Raw genomic sequence first — 26,522 nt, forward strand, 5'->3', positions numbered from 1 at the left:
TTGGATTAGGATTTAGCTTTGTTTCATTTGGCTACAAGCCACTGGGGAGGGCTAATTAGCGTAATATAATAATTATAATAATAATAATAACAATATTATTTAACAAAAGCAGTGATTTATAATGCAGTACGTACATTATACAGGCACAACTCCTAGACGTTGATCCACAACCCTCGATGAATAAATCATTACTAAATAGTCTGGTCAGTACAAAAAGCACACAGTTTTTATTCATTTTTTTTTTAATTAAAAGAACCACTTTTTATTCAAGTTACACAGCTGAAGTTGTGATAGTATTGAGATGGTATAAACAAGAATATGTTCGTTTGGTAAATAGTTCTATTACCCTTAAACTATAATTGTGCTATCATCTGGGCTGATGATAATAATTTGCACCACAACTCTGTTCTCAGGTTGCAAAAGAAACAACTCACTCATTAGCACATGCTAGCCAACTGTTTTCATCACTTAAAACATTGAAAACTCACAATTTGTAAATTCTCCCACTTCTGATTTTTATGTGTCAATTTTGGTCTGCTTCCCCACAACCTCCTTGATCAAAATACTTAGCTATCAACTGCGATGTGCATATAAACTATAACACTTGTAATGCAGGTGATATCCATCTATTAACACACAAATCCAAGGTGCATTATTACTATGCATATGTGTAGATCCCAGTGGATGTGGGATAACACCCCTGAATATTTGCTTGGGGGGGATGGTCCATTCAATCATCATCCACAATGCTGATGCCTGTGTGTGGGTTACTGATAATAAAAATAATTAACCTCGTATGTGAGTGAACACTACGAATGAACCGTAAACTCGGCAAATTGTATTTTTCCCCCCATCCAGTTGGCTAAAATCTGTACACAAAAAAGGAGGGCGCACTGTAAAATTGTGGTTTTTCCACTTCAGTGCTTTAAAACAAAAAAAGTCTCAGGTCATCACATATGTTGAAATTTTGGTCATTTAGGGATTCATCCTTCTACTCTTAATTGAGGATAATGTCATTTCACTGTTAATTAAGATTAAAATGGTAATTTTGGCATGATTAAAAGCTTAGTGACGTAGGACTATAGGCCTGGTATCACACATGCAGATAAACGTGCTGTACTATACAGATTGGAGACTGGTCAGACATAGAGACCTATTATAGTCCTATGTGACTTTTGGCATCACACATGCAGATATAATGTGCTGCAGTATATAAACATGATAAATTAGAGACTGGTCAGAGATAACAGGCCTATGCTCTGGCCTGACCCTATGGCCTAAGCCTAGCTAGGTATGGCCTGGCCTTGCTGCATGTGATCCTGTGGCTACTGGATAAGCCTAATAAAAAAGGATAGAAAGATGCTAATTTTCAAGTGTGATTGTCTTTGCAATCGATATTATCAACAAACATTAAAATTAAAGAATGCACATTGCCATCTTTTAAGTTTGTTTATAAGCAAATATTTGACATTGTATCTCTTCTGCTGTCTGTTTGTTTTTCTGACCCAGATAACAAAACAAGTGAAGAAAATGGAGGCCCAGGCTACCCACCCAGATCCACTGTGGTTTGTCCAGGTTCAGATTACAATGCATAGACTGTCCAAGAAGCACAAGAAAACAGATTGCAGAATTTGGAAAGGACCTCGAAAACCACCAACGAGAGCGGGTAAAGCTAAAGCTCCCCGGAGATACTAAAAGAAAGAAGCACATCGCATTGCACCGGCTGCTGGAAGACCAGCCTGGGCAGAATAAACATGTTTCACACAGGTGCCATAACACTCTGTGTGTAAATCCAAAACACCTCAGCCTTGAGGACCCGGCAGTGAACAATACACGTGTACACGGTGTTTGAGAAGTAAGGGGTGTTTAGGCCAAGGTGAAAAAGAGGAATGCATTTTCTATGGTAAGAACTATGTTCATTCAGAGCATTAACAACATGATCAGAATATTGAATACATGTGTTATTATCAATATATCACACATAGGTGAAGATATCAGCAAATTTAAAGCATCAACTTTGATAAGATATAAGGTCTACTATAGGCCTATTCACCATTTTTTTCTATAGGCCTATTCACCATTTTAGCCCCTAAAGTGCAAAATTGTCAGCGCTTCACGCCAATTTATTCCACTTTTGCAGCATATTTCATCAAAAAATTTTCCAACCCCATCCCCCAATGTCAAAAAGAATCCTACGCCACTGTTACTTTATAATAATTTACCATCAACTCTGAAAAATGCATCATCAGTTGCTGTTTTTAAACAACACATGAAAAGAACATTTCTTTTGGAAAATATCTGCCAAGCGATTCGGAACTTCCATCATGTTTCATTGGTACTAATGGTCTATATTGTATTTTGCTGTCATGTCAGCATTTGTTGTCGGCACCCTCATTTTGTGGTACATTATAGTTTTATATTTCATATTACATGTCATTCCACTGTAAATTGTACAGCATTTGGCCATAGCACTTTGGCTTTTCACTATTTCGTCCATGTGTACTGAGTGCAAAATTTTTAGTGTAAGATTGATGCTTGATGGCACTAGAACTGTGTTCATTTTTAAGCGAAGTTGAACACTGGCGCTATTTATCTTAAATCTTGTTTGCATCATTACGAGGGGTAGACACTTGTATAGTGGATTAAAACATCATGAACATGAGTTGCATATAGCAAGGAAATTTTCCAACTACTTATCATGAAATGAAAGGAATGACTCATAATATTGGGCTAAATTTAATTAAAAATATATGTAAATAGCATCCTCAATTTGCACACAAATATACAGTTCATAGAATAAAAATTACCACAAAAATACAGAAAAATATGAAACACTTCATAAAGAAAATAAAATCCAAGTTAAAAAGAGTAAAAATATATACACACATGTATGTGTATATCAGTGTGATAGCTGTTGGTATTGTTCAGATTTCACACCACCAAATAGAATTATATGGTTGTACGCCCTTAATTTCACTTCTCAGAAAAACCCATGCAATTCAAGCATTAAAATGAGCAGAAATTTGCATAATTTTAGCCAAATTTGGATTAGTCATGATTAGTAATATTAATTCCTGCAAGCGTACCACAGATGGGAGAGATCAAATAACTTTTAATGATTTTAAGCAGCCTTTTCTTTACAGAAATAGTAAACCTATATTTTTTCCCAGCTAGAGGGATCAGGCAAGGGCTGATTTCAACCATCATAGCTGTCGCTAAAACTGAGTCGCTCCTATGAAGAAAAAACTGATGTTTTCTTAAGGCAAATTTAGCACATATCTCTATGGGACTCTGATTTGGTGGTGTGAGATCTGAAGGCCTAAAATTGACAATTACGTGATGTTTTGTTAGAAACATTAATAGATGATCATATCAAACAAAGTTCTGTGTTGTATCGTAAAAACTATTTTTTTGTATTTTTTCCTTCTTTGTAGTAAAAACTTAAAACCACAGGCACTGCACCTACTGATCCATCATTTTGCTTATTAATATTTTCATTAAAAAAATAATTGCTTTTCTCATTGTATATAAAAATATATTTGTATTTGCTATTTTTATTGCTATTGTTGCATGATGAATGGATAAAATACAATTGATTGATGGAGTATGATGCAGGCCCAAGACCACGCCCCACCCTCTTTGACTATACACAGGAGACAAAAAATCTCTGATCGGGTGAAAAATCTGTAATCCAACACAGATTTGTCACAGATTTGTCAACCGATCACAGATTTTTCACAGAAAAATGTCTCCTAGTGATACATGGCTCTTATGTATATGATCATATCTTATTCTCTATAAATAAACCTAATAGCAGGTCCATCCCAGGAAAAAACTATCACCTTTTCCTACCAGAACCACACTTGGCAGATATGTTGCTTGGGTTTATATTTATAGGCTAAAAAAGCCCACGGCCCACCTCAATTTTTCCCTAAATCCAAGATGGCACCCAAAATCACCACAAGTACAAAAAATCATTAAAATAACATGTTTTGCCTAAAATGTATCCAGATATAAGCAAAATATACACACTGATTAATTTCAGTCAATATCTCATCATTTGAGTTTGAAATAATCAAAATGGCTGCCATTTGCACAGTATAAAGGTTAATAATCATTGAATCATGTTTTGACATCTTTATGTGAAGTAAATGCCACCATTTTTGCCTAAAATGTATAAGCAAAATATAAAAACAAACTGGACTTCAGTCAATGCCTCATCACTAGACCTTAAAATATTCAAGATGGCTGCCATTTGTACAGTATAACGGTTAATAATCATTGAAAATATAGTGCTTCTACATCTTTATTCCCCCTGAAATGTATAAGCAAAATATACAAACAGATTAACTTCAGTCAATGTCTCATCACTTGACATTGAAATATTCAATATGGCTGCCATTTGCACTGTATCGGGTAAAAATCATTGAAAAATGTTTTGACATCTTCATGTGATGTAAATGCCACCATTTTTGCCTAAAATGTATAAGAAAAATATACAAACAGATTAAAATCTGTTAATGTCTCATCACTTGATCTTGAAATATTCAAAGTGGCTGCCATTTGCAATGTTCATGTTGAAAATCATTAAAAGAAATGTTTTGACATCTTTATGTGAAGTAAAATGTATCTGTTTGTACTATTTGCTTACACATTTTAGGCGAAAATGGTGGCATTTACTTCACATAAATATATCAAAACATTGTTTTTTTCAATGATTTTAACCTGTACAGTGCAAATGGCAGCCATTTTGAATAGTCCAAGGTCAGGTGATGAGATATTGATCAGTTTGTATATTTTGCTTATATCTGGATACATTTTTAATAGTGAAAATGGTGTCATTTGATTCCCATAAAACTGTCAAAACATGCTATTTTGTACACATGGTGATTTTGGGTGCCATTTTGATTTTAACCCAAGCAACATATGTGCCAAGTGTGGTTCTGGAAAAAGTGTTAGTTTTTTCCTGTGATGGACCTGCCTATAACAGTTTTAATGACTCAAGATCTTAAGCAATTATAAATTGCTACAATAATCATATAAATTACAACTAACAACACTCCTTTCATTAGAAAGCTCTTCCTTACACTGCTTATCATGGTATTTAATATTGATGATTTTGATTTCCTTATTTTCTTTGTATCTTCTTCTGTCGCTGGAACATTAAGTCGAAGAAATTCACGAGATCTGATATCCGCCTGTTTAAAAAAAAAACAAAACAAAAAAAAACAAAAAACGTAAAAGCAGGAAATCAGAATTGAATTCTCGCTATTCGCAATAAGGGCGCCACCAGCGGTTTGCGATGTAATCGTGATGTATCATGGGAAAAGGTCGACATCCAAGTCCGCGCAATACGAATATTACCATGCTATTACATAGGAACATGTGACAATATTTTTATAGAATAAAAAAATAAAGGTGTTACACGCGAATCGATACTCAATAATACTTAATAATGTGATTTGAAATGTGCACAATTAATTTTTTCTTTTTTTTTTTGCGTGTAATACCGTTCAATATTGACAAACTAAAAAATATTGTCACGTGTTCCTATGTAATAGCATGGTAATATTCGATTATGCTGGACTTGATGTCGAATTTTCCCATGATACATCACGATTTTCCCATGATACATCACGATTACATCGCAAACTGGCGGCGCTTCTTATTGCGAATAGCAAGAATTGCTAATTAATTCTTCTCTATTATTGGTCACATTTTCTATTTCTTGAGATGGCTAAGGAAGAAAAAAACATTGACTGCACTGGCATTGCTAGCAGACAGGGTCAGATTTACCTTTTGGGGGCCCTGGGTCAGGCCAAGTCTGGAGGACCCATAACTTACTGTGAGGAAGGCATGTGCATTAAAGTGGCTAAGTTTTGGTTAAGGTACGTATATGTATAAGATCGACAGTGGCGGCGGGAGTATTACAATTTAGGAATAGACGAGCATAGATTTTGCTTGGATCTTGCGAAGCGTGCAACATTTGGTGATTTTACCTTATTTGGGCCCAAAACATGTAGTTTATAAGGCTAAAAAGGAAGATGCAAGGGTAATTTGGGGGCCCCAAAATTTGGGGGCCCTGGGCCCATATATGGCCCAATAGTAAATCCAGCCCTGCCAGCAGAGATCTTGGAAAAGACTTAGGGCTGCGCCACTGGATCAAAGTTACAATTTCACTCATGTCATGTGTGCCTTCATGTAGTGGCGCATGATATTGCATCCAGAAAGTATCCAAACACCAAAAAATGGCAATTTTAAAACTAAACCATAGTTAATTTTTTTTAATAGATGAAGGATGTGTATTTATTTAAAAAAAATAATACCTCAATATGGTTTAGTTTTAAAATTATGAACTTTTTCCAGTCACAGTATACATACATATGTAACAACATTTGTAATGTACCATTACAATGAGCTCAAAGTGCTAACAGATAGACCATCCAAATAATTATATGGAGTGAATACAAAACATAATGCAGCTCTGACCAAGTATAATATCAAATGATAATTTGAATCCAATGCCTAAACTTATTGGTCGACCAATTAATTTAGTATTGGTTTTAGATCCAATTTTATCATTATTGTGTTCATTTGCCTCTTGCATACACCAGGCACAAAAAGAAACTCGTCAGTTATATTCATCCTTGCTGTTCAATAGCTTGATAATATTGGATTATTCTGAAATATACATTTTGTTAATTGGACTTTGCTTTCTCATTTGGCACCCTGTTCGTGAAAAACAAACAAGAATTGACCAAGATATGCGTCTCCAAACCCGCAAACCCCAAAAACAAAAGTCGCATTTTCAACGATTTTCAATGGGAACGCATCGTTGTATTCCACACAAGCACCACGGGCCAATCAATAAAGCACACAGTGTACAGGCACAATTGAATCGTTAAAATTGCAACTTTTCATTTTGGGGTTTGAGAGTTTTGAGGCGCATATCTTGGTCAATTCTTGCTCAATGTTTACGAACAGGGTGTCAAATGAGAAAGAAAAAACCAATTAATAAAATGTACATTTCAGAATAATCCAAAATTATCAAGTTATTGAACAGCAAGGATGAATATAACTGACGAGTTTCTTTTTGTGCCTGGTGTATATTGACATGTGAATTCCAAGTTTTGTCAAAACAATCTATTTTGGAAATCTGTACAATTACTAACCGCTTCAGCACTCAGTTATTTGGAAAAGTTATGCAGGTATTTTGTTGCATCCTGTTCTTAATTCTATAAAGAGTTGTTATTGAAATAGATATGGTTCCTAGTGATTAAGATGATTTTCATGTTGCTGCATGTAGGAAGTGTGTCACATCTAGTTTTTTCCATATTTCATAATCAATTTGGCCCACATCAGGCTTATGCACCGCCAGATTACGTTCAAATCACCTATATTGCTAGCAGGCATCACATTTAAAAGCATACAAGTAGTATTTTATGTGTGATGTACTGAGCCCATGTCAAAACAGACAAACACACAGCATAATGTATAAATAATTAAATAATAGATTTGCTGGTGAAGAAATGGATACATTGTCAAAGCCATGTGTTTCTGTTCAGATATGGCTGACATTTACAGAGATCATGCCAAGTTTCAGGCTTGATACTAAGCAATCACCAAAACTGAATAAATTGAATTACATTTGCAAATGCATTTTTTTACTTCACTGAGGCAACTTCTTAATTTTTGTTAAAATTGAGATTAGGCCAAAAATAAATAAACTAGTCTGTTTCCAGAGGCAGGTCTGAAAATACTTTTTCTTGAAATTGATACAACAAAATTATACTGCTGCTGTCTGGAAATATATCTTCACAGTTGTGATGCACACTGTTCACTGCTCAGTGTAGTGAGGTGAGAAATGATCATTATGATCTGATGTCACCTGTCAAACTTGGATTGTGGTTTGTTTTAGATTTGTTGTGATGATTGAAATACAGAATGCACTGGAATATAACTGTGTGGCCTATGATCAGTTTTCCTCTTTCATACATATTATATATGATCGGTTTACCCAATGATCGTAAGTGAGGGTATTCCGTGAAACTTTAAGTAACGGTTGCCTTGCCAGAGGTCTATACTTTGAATTTGTTTATATATATATATATATATAATATATAACCTCTGTTGCACATAGCCTTTTTGTGTGGTATCTTCAAGAGATATTGAAACAATGTTTATTTATGGGTCTTATCTGATGAGACGAGAAAAACCATGCAAATGACCATCCCCAAACCACATTATAAGCTAGGTTTAAAAATGAAATATTGGTTGCTATATATATGCAAGCTACAAAGTAAGAAAAACATTATTAAGAAAGCTAATTAGATTATTTAGGGACTGTGAAGTTGACTTAAATACATACCTGTCTTATTGGTTCTGGGATTCTATACAAGCTGCATTGATATGTTAACCCTACCGCTGTCTCCAGATGAATCCGATGACCAACTGATACATATATAGGATTGCTGGATTTATCACAGCTTCTGACAGCCTGTAACCATGTACATGCATACAAGAAAACAATTAAAAATGTAAGAGAGACTGAAAGTCATGTTGCACATATTATACATTGATATGACCCAGTTGCCAGTGAGTGACACATTAAAATCTGTTTGTATTACATCAGCTAAAAATAACCTTCATAAACAACTTTTCCACGGTGGATCAGCGATTCCAAAGCATAGTAAAAGCAGATATTCTTCAAAATGTAACACACACAAAGCTTCATAGTCTCTTGTAAACATATCACAACAAAACTAGGCCATATAAGGAAGTTGTTCCTGATTTCAAGAGATTTGATCAAACTGCTATTTAACGGAAATGACCAAAAATATATGTAATGTGACAAGAAAAGAAGAGTGTTTTCAATAAGTTCTATAAGTCAGGTTGATTAAACAGATTTTCAGTGATTTAGCAATACAAAACAACCTCTTGATGCTTTGATTATAAGCCTAAATTATTTCAGATTTGGTTGTTACCAAAAAGAAATGTTAGATAAAACCAAGTGAAAGAACTGCTTAGTTTTAAAATGACACCATTATAGTTAAGGGTCCTCAAATATGGATGTCGGATGCAGAACAGTGATTTTGTGTGGCTATATTATATATAGGATAATAACTGCTTATCACTTGTTGGGAGTGAAATTGTACAAAACAGTGCATGTGTATTGATATATTGATATGTCTATAATGCACAAGTCCTGTAAGGGGAGTGCATTGGACGCATCAACATCTCAGTACAAGTGCATTATTCTGTACAAGTGCTGTACTATTTTTATAACAAAATTGTCACTAAAATGTTGGAAAATCCAACCAATTTACCATAAATGCATCAACCTGCAAGAAAAATTAACGCATCTGAATGCACTGTGTGTGCGTAGTAAGGGGACTACGGGGAGTGCGTGTCTGTGCATTATACACAATCAATGCATGGTTCTCATTTGTCTAACATTTGCTCTGATTGGTTCTTGCTATCTAAGTGTGTATGAACATATGACAATATTTACTTTCTAAGCCATGGGTGGGCAGGGGTTAGTCGGACTGTCACTAGAAACCCACAAAGTCTAGAAAATAAAAATTTTAGCTGACGGTCTAGAAAAGCAGTGCTTGTCACTGAAGCAGTATAACCCTCAATAAAGAAAGAATAAATAATAATAATAATAATAATAATATAGCATTAACCTAGGCCTGTCACCCCAAAGATATGCAATTTCCCGCCAAAAATACAAAATCTAGAAGAAAAACAATTAAAAATGGATTGGTTTTCTACACATTTCTATATCTTGAATAGATTTGGTAAACTTCTTGCAAAGTTTTTCAAAATCAATTTTGAATGATTGCAGCATTTGGCTTTAGATCCAGGGACTGCCAAAAAGAAAAAAAAAATTTCTGGGAGTGCCACTCCTGCGGATTTTGAGACTGTGGAAAAGTCCAAAAAGGGCATTAGGCAAAAAAATATTGTTCTGTTGCCCTGAAGTGGGAAGAATGGGAAAGTTGGGTTGGTCGGTCGGATTTCTTGGTCTTAAATAGGTGAGAATAGTCTAGGAAAGTGCAAGTAAATAGCTGTAAATTGATATTCAGCTCACTTAGACATTCTATAGATCTGTGTCTGCAAGATAAAGTAGCACCCTAGTTATTAAATATAATATTGGATAAAGAACAACCCAATTTAAAAAGTTACTAAAACCACCATACATTATGGCTTCATTGGAATACAAGCCCAAACCCCACAGAGGGATATGGCTCTCTTACGTATATTGCTAGGTGAAGCAAAATGGAAACCCACCTTTCCCCATATCTTGCCAGAATCTCCTATCAGTGGAAAACTGTCTCCTGCTTTTATCAGTTCAGCAATCTGCAATAAACAATCAAACATACAGAGATTCTTTAGTTATATTATTTACATTAAGCCATGTGTATGGGTATGGGGGTATCAAAATTCAAACATTTGAATGTACCAACAACAAAATGATGATATGATAGACATGTGTTCTAATGTCATCAAACATATGTCACATCAAGGATCCCCCATACCAGAGGGTGCAACATCTTATATCCCTTAAGGGATGTTGGCTACCATGATAGATTACCTTTTTTGCCCATTTTTGTCAGATTCTTTGATCCCCCTGAAAGTCAACTCCACCCTCCCCTTTAGCAAAATCCTTGCTTCGCAACTGAGTAGGCATACTCATGGCTACTTGTGTTATTTGAATAGATTGCTACATAGTACTCCTAGTCTCCTATGCACTATTTGCGCAATTGTCAGTTTTAATGCATTCATGAAGTCAAGTATTAAGTGACATTCACACTTCTTCGCTGGTCTCAAAGCCCTGTCTAGCAACAACATGCATGCAATTTATTCTCATCAAAAAGTTTGGCAAACAATGTATCTGCATGTCTTTAAATAAATACAGCAGTCCATCAAATTAGGTCATTCCTAATTTACTAATCAAACAAGAACATACATCTATGTGTGTTTTTTATTTGATTACTAAAGTTCCTTCATACTGACTCCGCTAAATCTCCCTAAGCGTCTAATTCATTAGATCAAATTTGCTCGGTACATAATGCAATTTTTTTGCGCGCCTTCATAATCAGAAATACATGTTACTTAATAAAGCAAAGATAACCGTGCAACTTTATGGTTATGTTTAACATTCATGTATCGGTTACTCCTTCAATATTGCAATAATTTACTGTCTTCTATCTGTTATTAAACAAAGTTATAATTTTCTGAAAAGCTCATACAAATTGGATTTACAATTGATTATGAAGCACTATAATAGCTATTATAGTTCTGTGTTTCTTTTACAGAATATATAGCAAATTAAATTCAACATTTAGAGCCGAATCTCAATATCCATTTCATTACATTCCTTTAGAATGCATCTTTACCCGCCTATGACCAATTTGGGAAATAAAACATCTCAGTAAATTTGATATTATTTTACACACATATTTTTATGGTATTTAAAATCTCAACAAATTTGCAGCAAACATAATTAAATTTGTTAAATTAAAGAACAAAGGTATTGTTTTTAGCTGCTGTCGTATAACATGGGTGACATCATTATTTTAAAACAATGAGGCGAAGCCAAGTTGTTTAAAGCCAAAAATAATGATGTCGCCAGTGTTATATTATACAAATAATGAATGTTTATGAGTGCAATGGTAAGAATATTTTCATGAGTTGAAAAATGGAATGTTCCATTCAACGAAGCGAAGCTGAGTTGAATGGAACATTCCATTTTCAACTAATGAAAATATTCTTTCCATTGCACGCGAAAAACATTCATTATTTGTTTTATATGACACCTAAGTAGATCTTTGTTATTTGATTGGTTGATTGTAATGGCTTTGCAGGAGTTAAAAATATTGTACCTACGAATCGTAGACAAATATGGCTTTTTTTAGCAATACATTCTTGTATCACCCCCAAAATAAGCCATTAAAAGTATTATTTCAAGGGCCCGGTCTATTATTATTAATACCAGGCATTTGCTACGCAGTAAAATAGAATTTAAGCTTACCTAGCCACCGGGCCTAACCAATGCGTATGGTAAGCTTACCTTTTCACTTTCTTGTTTTCTACTTTTTCTTTCCCCAAAGAAAAAATAGGAATATGGCTATTCGGGGCTTTACTTTTAGACCTTTAGATTATATTTCTTCAAATAATATTCATCTAGAATTGCCGCAAATTAAGTTTGTTGTTTTAAATATCCCGTAACACGGTAGGGCCTATGTTATACTGTTCACCGATCGGACTGAAAAAAACATGCAATCTAGCCATGCAATAGAACGTCACGAAATATAACATAAATGCACGGTGCATATAACTAAAATGCACGGCTAATATAACCAAATTCCACGGTAGTGACGTAGGCAGTAAAATAGTTTATTTATTGAATGACATGTGACCAACAATCAACCAATCAAATGACAAGGATCTACTTAGGTGTTATATAATAGATAATAGATGCACGACAGCGACTAAAAACATTACCTTTATTCTCATTCTTATACACTTCAATTCAAATAAAAATATTAATTTTAATATAATTCCTACATTTTACAAGGACTTGCCTATATACAACCAGTATCCTCACTACTTCAGGGTCATTTATGAAATCATCTTACCCCAGAGAAAAAGCTTCCCACAATTTATTTCTTCCCTAGCCTGATTTGCTTTTCATGCTATAGTGTGACAAGAAATACCTCAATAGCAAGATCTGGATAAGCTCTGTGAGATATATTTTTGTCACTATCGACCCATGTTGTGCTGAATAGCAAATCAGAGCAGGGAAGAAACTAATTGTGGGAAGTGTCATTACGTTTTGTTACCTGGAGAGATTTGATCATGTCTCACCTCCTTTTTCAACCAAATCGACGGTAATAACTCTTGTAGTGAGGGATCAACAGTTTAATTACCACAAATTGCCTCAGGCAAAAGTCTCTTCCTGGGAACCAAATACCACACAAGGTCATTTTTATGTAATTCATTGAGCCATTTGTGTTATATACTGCCTCTAGCTATAATGACATCCTTGTGATCTGGTCAACTCATTGACAGATACGAACCTCAGGAGGGAATTCAATTTTTGATAAATTCTCTCCAGGTAATGAAACGTAATGTAAGATATCTTCTCTGATGCGACGTACCCTGCCTACTATCATTTCTTTGCATCTTCAAAGCCACAATTACCCTATTTCAAACAGAATAACTTGTGTTATCACCAGCAAATGAAAACCCCAAAAGTAATTTAACACTTTCATTCAATAAAAATTACCTGATAATATCTGCTCTTTAGATATCAGTACCTTAGAATATAAAACAGATTTCAGATTAACCATGTTAACTTCTTGTCAACAAGCCCATACATACAAAATTGAATTTCATAACTTAGAAAAAGATTTTTAAAAAAGCCCATCGTATTAGGAATACCCATCAGCTAGTAATACCAAATGTATTAAATTCTAGGTACATGTAAATGCGTATCACTTGCTAAGAGAGAAATTGGACTCAAAAATGCATGTGCCCTGAGATGCATCAACTTTCAGCACAAGTTCATTCTGCCCAACTATATAGGTAGCTAGATTTGCCAGCCTTTTGGTGTGGAGGTTGGGCAAGGCCAAATCTTGGTCCCCATTTGTTATTTTTTTCTCCCAATTTTAGTCATTTTAATGACAATTTACTATTTGCTGTCCCCATTTTATTCCGGTAAATATTTGGGGGGGGGGGGGCAACATTTTCCCCAGCTCTCCTGGCTATGCCACTGCAAATAGAAGTTATGAAATTTAGGTTTAATATATAAATACCATTTCCATTCCTATATATATGATATATTTGATCAACTTTTCTGAAATAGGAGAAAAAGAGGGCGCAATGAGGGTTCTGGTTTTTTTTGGGACACCCTGTATAATCCTATCTTGTTGGGGGTTGGTGTTGGAGCCATGGACGGAAAAGATAACAGGCTGCGTACAAGCAGTAAAAGTCTGATCAGCATCACCCAATAATAAGGGCCGATTGTTCCATGAAATGCGACAGGCAAAAATGCTACACACTTACTGCATATTTTTACCATTTATCGCTTAATCGCGATGGCACACAAAGCTCTATCACGTGTATATACGCAAAGGCACGCAACGCTGGCGTGATTGTTAGACACGGTACGATCGAACAAACAGTCCTCATGAATATACGAGAATTCACAGCTTACGATACACGGGGACTTGGACTGTTGATACACGGTTACATAGTAGTCTGTGGTTGGAGCATAACTATGGAACATACAAGCTGATTAAAAAAGAAACAAGCAGACTGCCTAATGTGTCTTACCCTATTTTGTGCGGTTTGTATTGCAAGGAGATCAGTGGCTTGTGCGATGCTATTTTGTGTGGTTTACATTGCAAGGAGATCACTGGCTTGGGGTATGGAAGTTAAAACATTATTGTATTATCTTGGAAAACCGGGTATCTTTCCTAAGCCTCTCTCTGCTAGATTGATTAATGAGTGGGATCCAGGGCCCACCTGTGAGGGTCCAGGGGCACAGTGTGGCGAGCGCCACGCAAAGCTACTTGAAATTAGAATGTATAAATTGCCCAGACAAGCTGATTTGCAACATATTTTGGTCACAAAGGAATACATTTTAAAATCCAGGTTTGTACACTACCCAGGTTCACTATGTCTATGAATCTCATTAACATAAAGATTTTCACTTTGTAGACATACCAACAGCTCTTTCTTCTGCTTTGGCATTTTTATGTGTTTTTTTAAGGAAATCTGAATAAAACTTTATGTTCATCATCTGTGGACTAGACATGGGATTGATGGCACCATATCCCACAATGCAAATTGATTAAGGTAACTTTCAGGTGCAGGTGATGTTTACATTTGGCAAAATATCCCGAAAACACCCACTGCATGATGGGATCATCAGAATTTAGATTCCTAAATATTTAGGTATTATTATATGTTACAACTTTCCAACAAGTTTGCCTGGCCTAATTAGATGTAATATTAGCTCTCATTCTGTATACTCAGAGAAAGTTTATGACTACGGTACTTTATAACAATAGGTGCTAATAACTTGTAGAGGCAGAGTGTTTACTCAATTGAATGGCTAGACATGGGATTGATCATCAGAATTTAGATTCCTTGCTGGTATTATTATAATGTTACAACTTTCCAACAAGTTTGCCTGACCTAATTAGGTGTATTAGCTCTCATTTTGTTTACTCAAAGAGTATTAAGTTTATGACTACTTTTTAACAATAGGTACTAGTAACTTGTAGATACAATGTGTTTACTCATTTGAAAAATCAGGAACAATTATATACAGTGTTTCTAAATCAATGGTATAGTTTAACAGTTTTTTCCAACTAAAAGAAACTTTAACTATTAACACCAATTAACAAAATGATTATAACATCAAAAGTAAAACATAATCCGATATAATTTTGTCACACAATGATATCAAATTTATTACATTTATTCCTGTTTAATAGCGACTGCAAACACAGATTTGGGAATGTGGATAGGCCTATAATTTCACAGGAACAAATGGACAGACAATGGTGTTCTTACAGTCTTACAGCTATTCTATAGCGTAAGACAATAAACTCATATTTGAGGGGCTGTAACTACAGATCTATAAGGAATCAGCTGTAAATGGATACATCTATGGAGAGAGCAAATTCAAAATGTCTAAATAAAAAAATAATTGTTTTAATTGTTCATAGCAAACCCAAGTTATACTCATTTGAACAAAACCACCCAGTTTTGTAGGTCCTATAGTTTGATCAGGTCCTATATGTAATAGGTAGGAAATGTTAGGCTATTACCACCACACCGAAAAGTAGACCCACATTAAGAGTGCTATTACATGTAGTTCACCTCTGTGCTCTTTATTTTGTATGTTAAAGAAAGTAGACAAATAGGACATCAATTAATAATTTGTGATGCGTCTGGCGAGATGTCAAAAGAAAATTCTCAAATTTTTTTAAATATTAATCCAAATTGTTATAAGGGCTGCCGATTATGAGCTAATCAAAGTATAGTGTGTTGATTGGTAAGTATCTGACCCCGCTGGAATATCTTATGTGGTTGCATCAAGTTCTAGATATATTCTTAAGGCCCAAATCCAAGTCTTCAAGCATTTTAAAGGCATTTGTTGCACTCATGAGGGATAGGGCAAGAAGATGAATCAACCACCTAGACCTTCAGATTGAAGGCAGAGCCGAACAATAACCGACTTTTGTTAAGTGAACTGAAATCAAATCTGAATGAAGCAAATGGAACACAGTTTTCGATTTAGTGAAACTTGCAAAGCAGCAAATTTGATTTTTTTTTCAAATCTGGTAGCTCTCTCAGCCTTTCCCTCAAGTTATTCTCCAGGTTTTCTAAATAACAATTATGGATTGTTCAAGTTGTGGAATTGTTTTCCCAACATTATGACTGAATGCATGTGTAAAGAAGAAAGTAATATAAAAAGAATCTAAACAAGTGTTTCAATTTCTTTTTTAATCAATACTGAAAAAAAAAAAAAAATGAATATAGGTAGATACACCAATCCGAGAAGCGTTTACTCTATTTGGCCCTCCTTTGACGGAACCACAGCGGCAATCAATTCATGATCGTATATTGAAAATCACTGTTGCATACAATTCTGTATATAGCAGACTAACAAGTAATTGATGGAACCCCCGACCTTGGGACACCACAGTCGACAGGGACACCGCAGTAATGGCCTAGTCAGATTGGTGTATAGATAACATTAGTGTTTTATACAAGACATAGAGAAGAAAGAGGAATCCAACCCAGCTAGATCTTCTGTTTGGCGTGCCACCAAACTGGCTGAGAAGGAAGGGCTAGAGATCCTGGACAAAGCACATCTCCAACGTCTCATCCAGATCAGGACAGAAGCTGGGTGCTCTGAGGAGAGTTTCAAATAAACTTGATGGCAGAGGTAGAGCAACCGTTTACAAAAGGCTCAAGTTTGCAGTGTGATGGAATACGTCTTACTGTCTTTATGAGTGCCAGCGCCACAAACATAGGATCTCATTCCAAAGGAATGCCCTTCGAATCATAGGTATGAGTGAAGAAGAAGCAAAAACAGAGCTGAACATCACATCTCTCCATCAAACTGTCAAGTGGCTGCAGCAACAGTCCTCTACAAAATGCACACCAGTTTGTGCCAACCAGATCTGATGGCACTGCTACCAAAGCCATTTGCAGTCAGAAGAGCTACATGCTTCAGCTTGTCCATGCCTTGCCATGCTCTCAAAGTAGCAGTTTCTTGAACCATATCTATTTATCTATTATTTATATCTTTATAACATTTGGCCGAGGCCAGGCAAAGCCCAAGTCCAACCGGACTTTATGGGGCAGAGATATGGGAAGAGGTCCGATTTTAGATACGGGAGGAAAACCGGAGCACCCGGAGAAAAACCTGCGAGGACGAGCATGAATCGGCAACCAAACTCACATGTGGCACCGCGGGGAATTGAACCCTGGCCTCAGTGGTGAGAAGCGAGTGAGAAGAGACACACTAACTGGCTGGGCCTAACTTACCAGATGGAGTAGTCGGGGATGAATCTGACAACGGCGTACCATATTCTTCAAGAGCAGATATAAGCATCCCTATTTCACATGTCTGATGCTTTACTGTACCCCTTCACTCTTGTTGTTCCTAAGCTGCTGTGAATCACTGATTAGCTCATGTGGTTGTCTTTTACAGTGCCTAGGTGCCTATATAAATGACATCAGGTGACCTTGACCCACTAACCAATACAAACTTGTTCTGCCTGGGGTCAAGATGCACCCACCCACCAAGTTTGAGGAACATGTGACCCCTAGTCTCTGAGAAAAGAGGTAACTAAGGAAAATGGGGCCCCTGACCTCAAATGACCTTTGACCTCAGTATATGACCTTGAACCCCACCCAAAAAAAAGTAGCCAGAGTTTTTGACCATGACCCACCTATCCTGAAAATCTAAAGTCAATCCGCCCATCCATGCCCGAGATATAGCGTCTGGACGGAAGCACGGACATTGCAAAAACAGTATGCCTCGCGGTGGAGGCATAAAAATAGATATACATTGTGCTCACAGAGCATGATCCTTAGCCAGAAATACTGACCTTTTGTATGACCTATCGAACTAGAGGTTTTTTAAAATCCAATTTCTCTTTTTTGATACCCGGGGGCACACGCTTATTTAAAATGGGCTGTATATGCTACGTACTGCATATGCCGTGTCCAAAACATATCACATGAGAACATGTACAGATTTTGCAAACTCATTTCTTGACAAGCTTGCAAGAGTCAAAGCTAAGTATGATGAAGTGAGTTATTGGTGTTTGACAGATTCTCTTCATAACGAGCAAAGGCGAAAAACAAAGAACAAAAAGGAAATCGGACATACTATGTCGTCCAAGATACACTGATCTGCAATATCACTTTGAAGGGCTTCTCCTTATATAAGACCAAGACAGAACTTGTGGATATGCAACCAATTAAAGCTGTGGATGCCCGGGGTGGGGGGGGGGGGTACTTAGGATTATTTTTTGACGGAGATGTACGGCCTGAGCTTCCGAACCCATACCCATTTCTAAGGGTAATTTTGCCGAAAATAGGGACCCATATCTATGGATTAACACAGGAAATAAGGACCCATATCTATGTATTTGAGCTTGAAAATAGTGAAAGAAACATGTTTTCCAGCATGTTTTTTCACACATATAGCACGGAAAATCTAAAAGGGAGACCTATGTCTACAGATTTTCTCTTCAAAACATAGACCCATGTCTCAGGATTTTTTGTGGAAAACCTACCCATTTGGGCGGCACATCCCTGTATAGCATTTGTACACGAGTTAACCCCGATCACCGCTCCAGCTTCAACAACAAACATCTATTAAGACTGAAAAGAGTTTCCTTGTAACCTTTGTAACATAAACCAAAGACAATGTGAATATAATAGATGCATTAGTCCCTCATAGAGATACTTAATGGTTCAAATACTGGTATTAATCTTCAAATTTACATATTAGTATTCAGAAAGACTTGCTATGTCCATTGAATTATGTGGTTCTAGCTAGTATTCAAACCACTAAAAATAATACATTATGAATACATTCTATGAATATATTCAGAATACTTAAAAAGAATACAACAGGAAGGCATTCAAGTTTGGTAAGGGTTTGTACTCATCATGATCTCACTGTTGGCAGGGATGGCAAGCTTGTCATAGGTTCTACAACCACTGATATGTTGTTAATAATCTTACGCATGATGCCCTTTTATCGATCCACGACTATCTGTAGTTACATTTTTCTTGACAGGAAACTAAAATGAGGGGAAGCTGAATTGGATGATTGATATTTATGAAAGGTTGGGAGTGAAACATACATCAGCTACATTGTATATGCTTGGGTTTCATGTATGCTTTCACAGGATTGGACAAACTTTGCTGGCAGGGCAAAGGACTTACCCATGAAAGTTTTCATGTCATGCAATGATCTGATATTAGATGCATTGGCATCATCTGAATACTGCACCATATTTAGATACTGTTGCCTAATTGGAAAAGTTTTGTTCCTTTGCTATACAGGTCCAAATTACACATCAAAGTCAATGAACTATATAATGGTTCCTGTACTTTTGGCAGGGGGAGAAAGTCTTCTGCCAACCTCGGGCTCACCAAATATTATGTGAGAACATTGAAAAATGATATGAATGAATATAGCTCTGAAAGCATCCCATATGCCGTCTTTCTCCAACAGATCAATTATTCTGATACAAGATCGACTCAATGCTCATATCATGCAGTTTTGAGGGAAAAATCACTGTACATGCCTTTAAATAGTAACCTATTAAGTAGGAGATGATTCACTAAAAATATGCATGTTAAAAATTTTTAACAAAGATTTCTTTGAATATTTAAGTAAGATATCCCCAAGAGAAATGTTCAAACTAGAATTGTATTACTAGCTAGCTCAAAGCAATCTCAAATCCCATTAAAAATATGCATCAGCCGTATTTAATTTCTAGGCAAAATCAATGGTTCTCAGTTTCTGCAAACATGATGCATTGATGGTAAAACTGGGGCACAATCTGATAAATATGTCAAAATGTCTCCAAGACATCACATCAGTCAGTCCTTTTATCATACCATCGGATAGTTTCTCATAATTTGATTGGATAAACGCCGCTATTTACTTACTATAGATATATTTTGTATCATATCAGTTGAGAGTGTCTTAATTCTTGTATTTTGTGTTAGGTCAGTGAGGATGGAACTATGCATGTTAACTGAACCCAGAATCAGTCTACAATTGGGCACGACCCAGAATCAGTCTACAGTTGCGCGTAATCACAGCGCAAATTTGCCAATTTTCAACATTCAAGCGAGTTCTGACAAAATTCCACTTTTTTTTCTCACTAATTTTATATTAATACCTGAAAGGTCCTATTACAGCTCATCTAATTTTGTGAATCAGTAAAAGATGAATTTATGCACCGATTGGGCTTCGCAAGGAGAGAAAATGAACAAAGAAGTCACTTGGTACCCCGGGATTCGAACCTCAGACCCCTTGCATGCCATGCAGAAGGGCGTCCACCTCTAGCCATGTGGGATACGGTGGCCCGGCCAGCGATTCCCTGGGTATTATATCACATAGAATGCATGCACAAGCAGTGGTTTTAATAGTGAGCTCTGGTTTGGTTAAGCATCAGTGATGATCTCCTGTACCTGTATTCTTGCGTAATATTTGTTTGTGTGTATTGTATACCATCAACTGCCTACATTAGTACCCAGTTTTAACCACCGTTTATCAGTGGGAGCTGGTACCCTAATGGATAGGGTGTCTAGAGATCGGAAAGTTGTGTGTTCAAATCCCATACCGGCATATTCCCTTGCTTTTTTTTCAAGTTAGGTTGCATGCTAGTCAGGATTTGCGTATTTGTTGTCTTTGTAACACTTTGGGTTGGTAAACTGTTCTTTCTTTCTTAAACACAGAGTAAGTGACGTTAACGTTTTTTTTCTTTCCATAATTTGTTTTCAAAAATCGAAAGGTGGAATGGTCCTAGAGGTGATTTTGCACCTGTTTGTCCCAATCTTTTCGCAGGCATTTTATTATATTTACCTTGTCTTGATTAGTATGTGCAATATTTATATATAATATATTTTGTAATTGTATATGAGCCAGTGATGAAGCATAATAAATAAATAAATAAAATAAGGATTGTAAATGCAATTGTAAATGACCTTTGCATCTAGCACTTCAGTAGCCAACGATAAGGGTTGTTGTTAAACTTGTTATTAACTAAAATCAAATCTATCAATCTGCTAATAATGTATTTTCACAAAACCCTTAGGGGGTAAGAGTGTGTGAGCTATTTCAGTAATTGTAGCAATGAAACTCTGATTCGATAAAGCCTAAAGGTGAGTTGGTTGTCAGCTTTTTTGATCATGACATTCTTGATTTGCTTCTTTGTTAGTTTTGCAAATTGCATTTTCTATTTGATAAAGTAACTGATACTTGTGACTCAATATGATCAGCGAATGGGATAACCAGATGGCTTAAGATATGGATTTTGTTCAAACATATAACACAAGTATAATGTCAATTTTCATCAATTTCATGCTTTTTCAAAACTATCAGATTTTGCTGTGACTGACCAGACAACACATGTCTGGAGCATAATAAATAAAGCACCACCTATTGACAAAACTGCATTAGCTAGAAATAATCATACCAATGGCCAAAAGATTTTGACAGTTTTTAAAACTCCAAAATTTCCCAGCTTTCCCACTGAGCTGTCCCCAGAATCACTTTACTGGTAATGTTTTTTTGGGGAGGGGTTACGCGTATGTGAGGCTGTTAAGAACCCCCCCCCCCCCTTTTCAGTGTTGCTGTCACCCAAAGACCCCATATTTTTTACGAGCACATGCTCTGTCACTCAAAGACCCCCTATTTTTCCATTTGATCTGTCACCCAAAGACCCTTATTTTTCAATTTGAACAGCAACTTTCATTTGTCACTGATTTTGTTACTTATTTAAAAAAACAAAAAAACAATGCAATTTGAAGCCATTTAGAACTAAAAATTCAATGCACGAGGTTTCTGTGGCACTGTTTCAAATCTCACCCAAAGGTATCAATGACCCTATATTATCTACATTTTGCTCTCACCGAATGCCAAAAATCATGCTCTCGCCCAATGACCCCATATTTTTTACATTTTGCTCTCACCCAATGCCCCTTACTGTGAAAGTGTCAGCCCTACACCTATATCCATTTCATATCGAAGTGCCCCGCAAGGGGGGGTGGCTTTGGGGCACGACCCCTCCAGGGTAAAAACAGAAAGCGGCAAAAATCTTCTTCAAACCATCCGAAAAAATACTGGGTCAACCTTTTCAGGCTGTTGATAAAGGGAGGGGCAAATTTCACCCTTTCTCCAGTCCCCAATCTAACTTGAAAATCACTGTTTTCAGAAAAAGAGCACAATGAATGGAGCCTATTTTATACCCCGTTCTGATTCAAAATGTGTTGGCAGTGACAATAATAATAACAGATGGAGATGGGCATGAAAAGCTGAGTAGTGCACTTTGAGGACATCTTCTTGACAACACAATACTGACAAAGGCAATATACAATATGTATAAATAGACTGTAAATCATAATAATGAAACTTTGGCTAAGGTTTCTGATTATGAAGTGCACTAATAACCTCATGTAATATAACACTTCCAACACTTGCATATGTCCATTGTACTTTAATTATGCTAATTTGCCATCAAGTCTATACATCACTATCTCTCTCAGACAAGCACATCAAGGGAACGTCTAGAATAGCCAAATAGGATATCACAAAGGAAATGGGTCACTTGTCTATAACCCAATCCAGCAGTATTTTCCTTAGCCAATACAATCTGCAGCATTTGTTTAAACCACCTAAGTTCTTTCTTATGGCTATACTGTACCGTCAGCCATCACAACCATATGTGTTGAGCCACTGTGCCCATTGGTTGTTAATTTGTTATATAGGACCATTGGGTGGGGACAAAGTCACATGACCATCAGTTAAAGGTCATCCACTGCCAGTTAATGACCAAAAATGTGATTTTCACTAAGTAAAAATGCTTCTCGATCCTTCCACATATTACATAGCACTGTGATGTCACTTGCTCAGATTTCTAGATTATATTTTACTAAACCTTTGACTTTCTTGAATTTAACGCCTCTGAAACACACTCTTAAAATCAAGAACAAAGACCTATGACACTGCTAACATGTAGATGTTAATATATTCATATCTTTTTTGCACATTTCTTGTCATATTACATGAAAGAGAGGATTTTCAGTGTTTCTTACTTTTAACAGGGAGAATGTTATTTTCCTAGTTTTTAAGTCAAAAAGTGATATTCAAATGCTTGCTGTTCTGTTGGACAGCCAAAGTGTTAGCTTGTATCTTGGTTATGCCAACCAGGCATGGCCCCTACAATTGCAAAATAAAATCATTGTGTTTTAGGTTTTTTATTATAAAAACACCAAATCAATAAACATTGGAAATTTCAAAATATTGAATTCTAATTTATACAGTATCGTCCGGATTTTGTCAAACATATTATAAAGCTTCCACGAGTAAGGAATTCAATCATGTTTCACCATTGCTCATCACTGATTAACAACGATGCCTCCGCGTCATCTGTGTGGTTTACTTCAGACGCAGACATGCCGGATGTTAATCAACAGTGATGGACAACAGTGAAACATGATTGAATCCCTTTCAATAACAAAAACAAGCTCAAGATCGTCTAATTCACATGATTCTTTCATTCAGAATGACTGTTTATCATTGGCACTTGTTATATGCCCGCAAAATAATCCATAATATTTATTAAAAGTTACATATTTTGTCATCAGATATTAGTTTTCACTTATTTTGTTATTTATCTCTATTGGTCTGTTCATGGAATGTTCAGGAAACTCATAATGGAAAATGCTAATAATTAAAGTGGTCCAGAAATTCAAATCTATAATTACATGTGGAGATTTCTTGAAACATTTGGATAGTACCTATACTATAATGATCTTGAAGTTTCTGAAACATGGTGGCGCTATTACAGTAACCACTTATACACACTAATGAAATCTGATTGGTTTGTGTTGAGGTAATGTCCTATATTTAGAACTAATTATTATACAGAGTAATGGGCCTGACTGGCTGGCTTGTGGTGATTTCATTCACTCTTTTAAGAAATACTGCAATGTGCCATATGGGATGATTAAATGTTATAATATGCCATAAATAATTGAAGTCTTGAAACTTCAGTTTGCGGTTCTTGTGTTGGATAGAATAAAGCTCAGGATATGGTTATTTTGTCAAAATACTCCCACACAACCCCCTTTCCTATATTCATTCCGATCATTGCATGTCTTTAACTACACAACAACAAGATGGCTATCAAGCAGGGGTATCAAGTTATCTCAATCTTCTTATTTTATTGGTATAAATAAATGAGTTACTCTTTGAGGATCACTTACTGGATGTTTATCTTGTCTTTCTCATATAGACACATCAAGATTTATCTTCCATGGGGCATTGGTTTTCAAAACAACTAAAAAAAAAAAGCACAGTGATTTATAGTGCACTACGCACAGGCACAACGCCTAGATGTTGATCCACAAGCCTCAGCAGACTTTACAGTGTGCTGGAACACAGCCAGGTTCAGGTTATTCTGTACCAAGTATTTTCTAAATGTCAAAACATTACAGGTATTTCCAGAAAAATACAGAACTAATTTTGTTGGATTAAAAAATATTATCCTGTTTTGCCAAATGAAACATAGCTAAATCCTAATCCTTTAGTTAGTCCTAACTGGCAATAAAAGTCAAATTTTAATATCTTTGCAATTTGAGGGAAAATGGTCCAAAACATGAAGATATGCAATTTTGCATGTTTTCTTACAACTGTAGTCACAAAATTGTAAGACTTGGCACAGGTCTAAGCATTCAAAATCTTACGTATAGGGTAAGAGTTAGCTTATAATTTTAATATTGTATGTTATTTTTGCTTACTGGTTATGAAAAAAAATTGGAAAATGTGTTTTCCAAAAATTAGAATGCATAACTTGAAATTACTCTTTGATCAAGTCTTTGGGCTTGATTGTCACATAATACAAAAAAAAGTTGAAAAATGCCATAAAATGCAAAAGTTTTTGGCCCTTATTTCCAAAAATTTAAACAAGGCCAATATCAAAAAATTAAAAAAAAAACCCATTTTCTGGAATGGAGTCTCAAGATTATGAAAAAAAAACTTGGAAAGAGTGTTTTTTTGTTATGATGTACCAAAAAGAAATTTGTCACTTTTTTGTGATTTTCTTCATAATTGTTGTTTTTACAACAAATCTGTATTTATATTAAGATTCACCGATGTCTTGTGTTTCAAAAAATGTATTATTTGTATGTCTTACGCAAATAATTAAAAAGTTATGGCACTTTTACTACATGCATTGTATGATAGTACACAGCTGGCTTTAAGCATAGGCTTAACAGAGCAACTGATATTGCCAAAGAAAACTTTCTTGGAAACAGGGTCAGGCCAAAATGAAACAATGGTGTATGATTAACATGCTAGAGAAAGAGTGTTCAAAACCAGGTGACAAATTTCTAGTACCCAGGACACCCATTACAAGCCAGATATCATAGCCCATGTGAGGTACATGTAGAGTCGAAAGTGGGTGAAGTAGATTATCTTATCAAAACTCCTGGTAGACGCAAGAGCAGGCAGTTATGCCACATACTCCACATACTCAAAGAGTGTGTTGAAAGAAGTGACAGTGGCATTTTAACCTGTCTGTGTAGTAAACAATGCCATGTGGACAAATTTGCCCATGTGATTATATCAAAGAACTTTATCCATCTTCACCAGTATATGGTGCATTTTAACAAGGCAGGCACACTTTCCACTCAGAACATATTTTATTTTTTAAAGCGAGGATTTAAAGTGCCTTTCACACTTGTTTACATAGAAAGCTTGAATCTTAGCCAGATATAGGTCATGATGATAAAATGACTTTTAAATTTGGATGCCCTAGCTGTAACAAAAGAACTGTTTTATTTATTCCAATTATCTAAGGACTAGGTAACGCCTTTCTTAGTTTTAAATCTGTTTTTGTACAATCGTATTTCGTATTTTTCCGACCATAAACCCACCTGATCCTGAAAAGATTATGGTTTTATTTTATTCATTCTGAAAGAATATAGGTTTATAAATATAGCTAGAATAATGTTTATATGTGGAGTAGTATGTAGTCTGATTTTTTCATGCTTTTTTTCTTACAGCAAACCAACTGATTCCCCTTCATTCAATTTTTTTCTTTCTGTCAACCTGCTTAACTTGACATATTTTGACATTTTCATTACGTTGGAGAGAATTAATCCAAAATTGAATTCCTCTCTGAGGTTCAGATTCTGTCAATGAGTTGACCAGATCACAAGGCAGTATATAACACAAA

At 35.7% G+C, this 26,522-nt stretch overlaps 1 protein-coding gene across 2 annotated transcripts in view; it reads right to left on the bottom strand.

The window, feature by feature from the left end:
* Window positions 1–4,314: 4,314 nt before the first annotated feature.
* The window catches only part of LOC140151164 (endonuclease V-like), a 47,130-nt gene continuing 24,922 nt past the window's right edge, over window positions 4,315–26,522 (bottom strand). For both annotated transcript variants that reach the window (XM_072173384.1, XM_072173385.1), the window contains exons 7-9: window positions 10,291–10,359; window positions 8,369–8,497; window positions 4,315–5,198 (exon numbers count right to left, since the gene is read on the bottom strand). In XM_072173384.1, the coding sequence (XP_072029485.1) occupies window positions 5,001–5,198; window positions 8,369–8,497; window positions 10,291–10,359 (396 nt within the window). In that variant the 3' untranslated portion in view covers window positions 4,315–5,000. The remainder of the gene's footprint in view (window positions 5,199–8,368; window positions 8,498–10,290; window positions 10,360–26,522) is intronic.

Source organism: Amphiura filiformis, chromosome 4 (assembly GCF_039555335.1).
Source record: "Amphiura filiformis chromosome 4, Afil_fr2py, whole genome shotgun sequence".
Classification (NCBI taxonomy): Eukaryota; Metazoa; Echinodermata; class Ophiuroidea; order Amphilepidida; family Amphiuridae; genus Amphiura; species Amphiura filiformis.